Consider the following 2,595-nt stretch of genomic DNA (forward strand, 5'->3'; position numbering starts at 1 on the left):
TGTGGTTCTATTTCAAGCAGGATGCCTCCAAGACAGGACCCCACTAACGCTCAGTTGGCCCAGGCTATGGCCCAGCTGGCGCAGGTCGTCGCCCAGCAAGTCGCCGTTACTACTGCCCAGACTGCAGCCCAGGCTCAGCGAGAGGCAGAAGAGAATAATAGGAGATAGAGGAGGAAGCTCGAAGAGCTCAGCGAGCCGAGAGGGAATTGGCTCAAGATCAGATTCGCATGAGAACAGACTTCAACCGGCACGCACCGCCCAAGTTCCAAGGAGAAGCTGAACCCGAAAAGGCTGATCTATGGGTTCAGGAGATGGAGAAGATCTTTGAGGCACTCCATACCCCGGATGCCGAGAAGGTCAACTTGGCCACTTTTATGCTGAAGGGTGATGCTGAGTATTGGTGGCGTAGTGCCAGACAGCTGATGATGGCCAACCATGAGGTCATCACTTGGGAGTCTTTCAGAAAGGCGTTCATGGATAAGTACTTCCCGGAAACAGCAAGGGAAGAAATGGAGAACAGGTTCCTCAGCTTGAGGCAAGGACCTACCTCTGTGGGAGAGTATGCTGCACGTTTGGAAGCCCTATCCAAACACTTTCGATTCTTCCAGAACCAGGTGGATGAGGCTTACCTATGCAATAGGTTCATGCGAGGGTTGAGGAATGAGATTGAGAAGGCTGTGAGGCCTTTGGGAATCAGGGTCTACCAACAGCTAGTGGAGAAGGCCCGTGAAGTCGAGGCTATGGAAAACAGGCAGAGAGGCCGCCCAGAGTACGGAGGATCAGTACGCCCGGGACAGAATCAACCGGGAAGATTCAATGGACAGAGACCAGTGGGGAAGTTCGATAAGGGCAAGGCGCCAATGAGAAAGCCTTACCAGCGCCCAGCTGCCCAAGTGCCAAATGTTGTGAGGGGAGCAGCCCCTGTTTCAAAGGAAGATGTGACCTGCTACAAGTGCAATGAGAAAGGACACTATGCTAATGAATGTGGCAAGGAGATTGTATGCTGGAGATGCCGAAAACCAGGACATGTGGAGAGAAATTGCCCGAGTGCTGCTAAAGCTGAGCCAGTGCTGAATACCGCCAGAGGGAGACGACCATCTGCTCCAGGTCGTGTCTTTGCTATTTCTGGCGAACAGGCCGCTGTTACTGATGACCTTATCCAGGGTACGTGTCTTATTGCTGGGACATCACTAATGGTTTTATTTGATTCGGGTGCCACGCACTCATTCATTGCTGAGGACTGTGTGGAGAGGTTAGGGTTACTGACTGCTGACCTACCCTTCGATCTGGTGGTGACAACCCCTGCCGCTGATCGACTAGTTACACGCACGGCATGCTTGCAATGTCCGTTGGTTTACGAGGATCGGAAGTTCTTTGCGAACCTCGTCTGTTTAGGGCTCAAAGAACTGGATGTGATCTTGGGAATGGATTGGTTAGCGCAATATCACGTGGTCTTAGATTGTGCTAACAAGGCGGTAGTATTCCCAGATCCCGGTGTTACGGATTACTTAAACTCGTACAACTTGGGGAAGGGTTCACCGGCGTATGTGAACTCTATCGTTGCCGAAGCGAAACATGATGGTGATGTGCGCAATATCTTGGTGGTACAGGAGTATGTCGATGTGTTTCCCGAAGATGTACCCGGTTTGCCACCAGTCAGAGAGACGGAGTTCTCTATTGACATTGTGCCCGGTACTGGACCAATATCGATGGCACCTTATCATATGGCCCCAGCGGAGTTGGTAGAGTTGGCAAAGTAGTTGGATGATCTCTCCTCAAAGGGATTCATTCGACCTAGCGTATCGCCATGGGGTGCACCTGTGCTATTGGTAAAGAAGAAGGATGGGAAGTCCAGATTGTGTGTGGATTACCGGCAGCTGAATAAGGTGACAGTAAAGAACCGTTATCCGATGCCTCGGATAGACGACTTGATGGATCAACTTAGAGGAGCGGTGATCTTCTCGAAGGTAGATCTTAAGTCAGGATACCATCAGATCCGAGTCAAGGAATCGGACATCCAGAAGACCGCATTCAGGACCCGATACGGGCATTATGAATATCTTGTGATGCCGTTTGGGGTTACTAATGCACCCGCAGTGTTTATGGACTACATGAACAGAGTGTTCAGGCCATTCCTGGACAAGTTCGTGGTCGTGTTCATTGATGATATTTTGATTTACTCGAAGAGTAAGGAAGAACACGAAGAGCATTTGCGTCAAGTGCTAGGAGTATTGCGGGAGAAGGAGCTATATGCTAACGGCTCGAAGTGTGAATTCTGGATGGAAGAGGTGAAGTTCCTAGGTCATGTCATATCAAGTCAGGGTGTGGCCGTTGACCCTAGCAAGATCGAGACGATTCTGTCATGGGAGCAACCAAAGACAGCAAGCGACATCAGAAGCTTTGTTGGGCTTGCTGGCTACTATAGACGATTCGTCAAAGATTACGCAAAGTTGACTTCGCCGTTGACTCAGTTGACAAAGAAGAATCAACCGTTTGCGTGGACGGAGAAGTGTGAGGCTAGTTTCCAGGAGTTGAAGAAACGGCTGACCACCGCACCCATACTAGCTTTACCTAAGGAAGGAGAACCTTATGACG

General features: G+C 50.4%; 1 protein-coding gene across 1 annotated transcript; it reads left to right on the forward strand.

The window, feature by feature from the left end:
- The first annotated feature begins 227 nt into the window (after positions 1-227).
- Positions 228-1,760, forward strand: LOC130736351 (uncharacterized). The gene has a single exon (XM_057588187.1). It carries the CDS (start codon positions 228-230, stop codon positions 1,758-1,760), a length of 1,533 nt encoding a protein of 510 aa, XP_057444170.1.
- The last annotated feature ends 835 nt before the right edge of the window (positions 1,761-2,595 follow it).

This window comes from Lotus japonicus, chromosome 2 (assembly GCF_012489685.1).
Source record: "Lotus japonicus ecotype B-129 chromosome 2, LjGifu_v1.2".
NCBI lineage: Eukaryota > Viridiplantae > Streptophyta > Magnoliopsida > Fabales > Fabaceae > Lotus > Lotus japonicus.

Excerpts from the sequence above, each read along its gene's own strand:
- LOC130736351 (XM_057588187.1), top strand. The coding sequence starts at position 228 with ATGAGAACAGACTTCAACCGGCACGCACCGCCCAAGTTCCAAGGAGAA.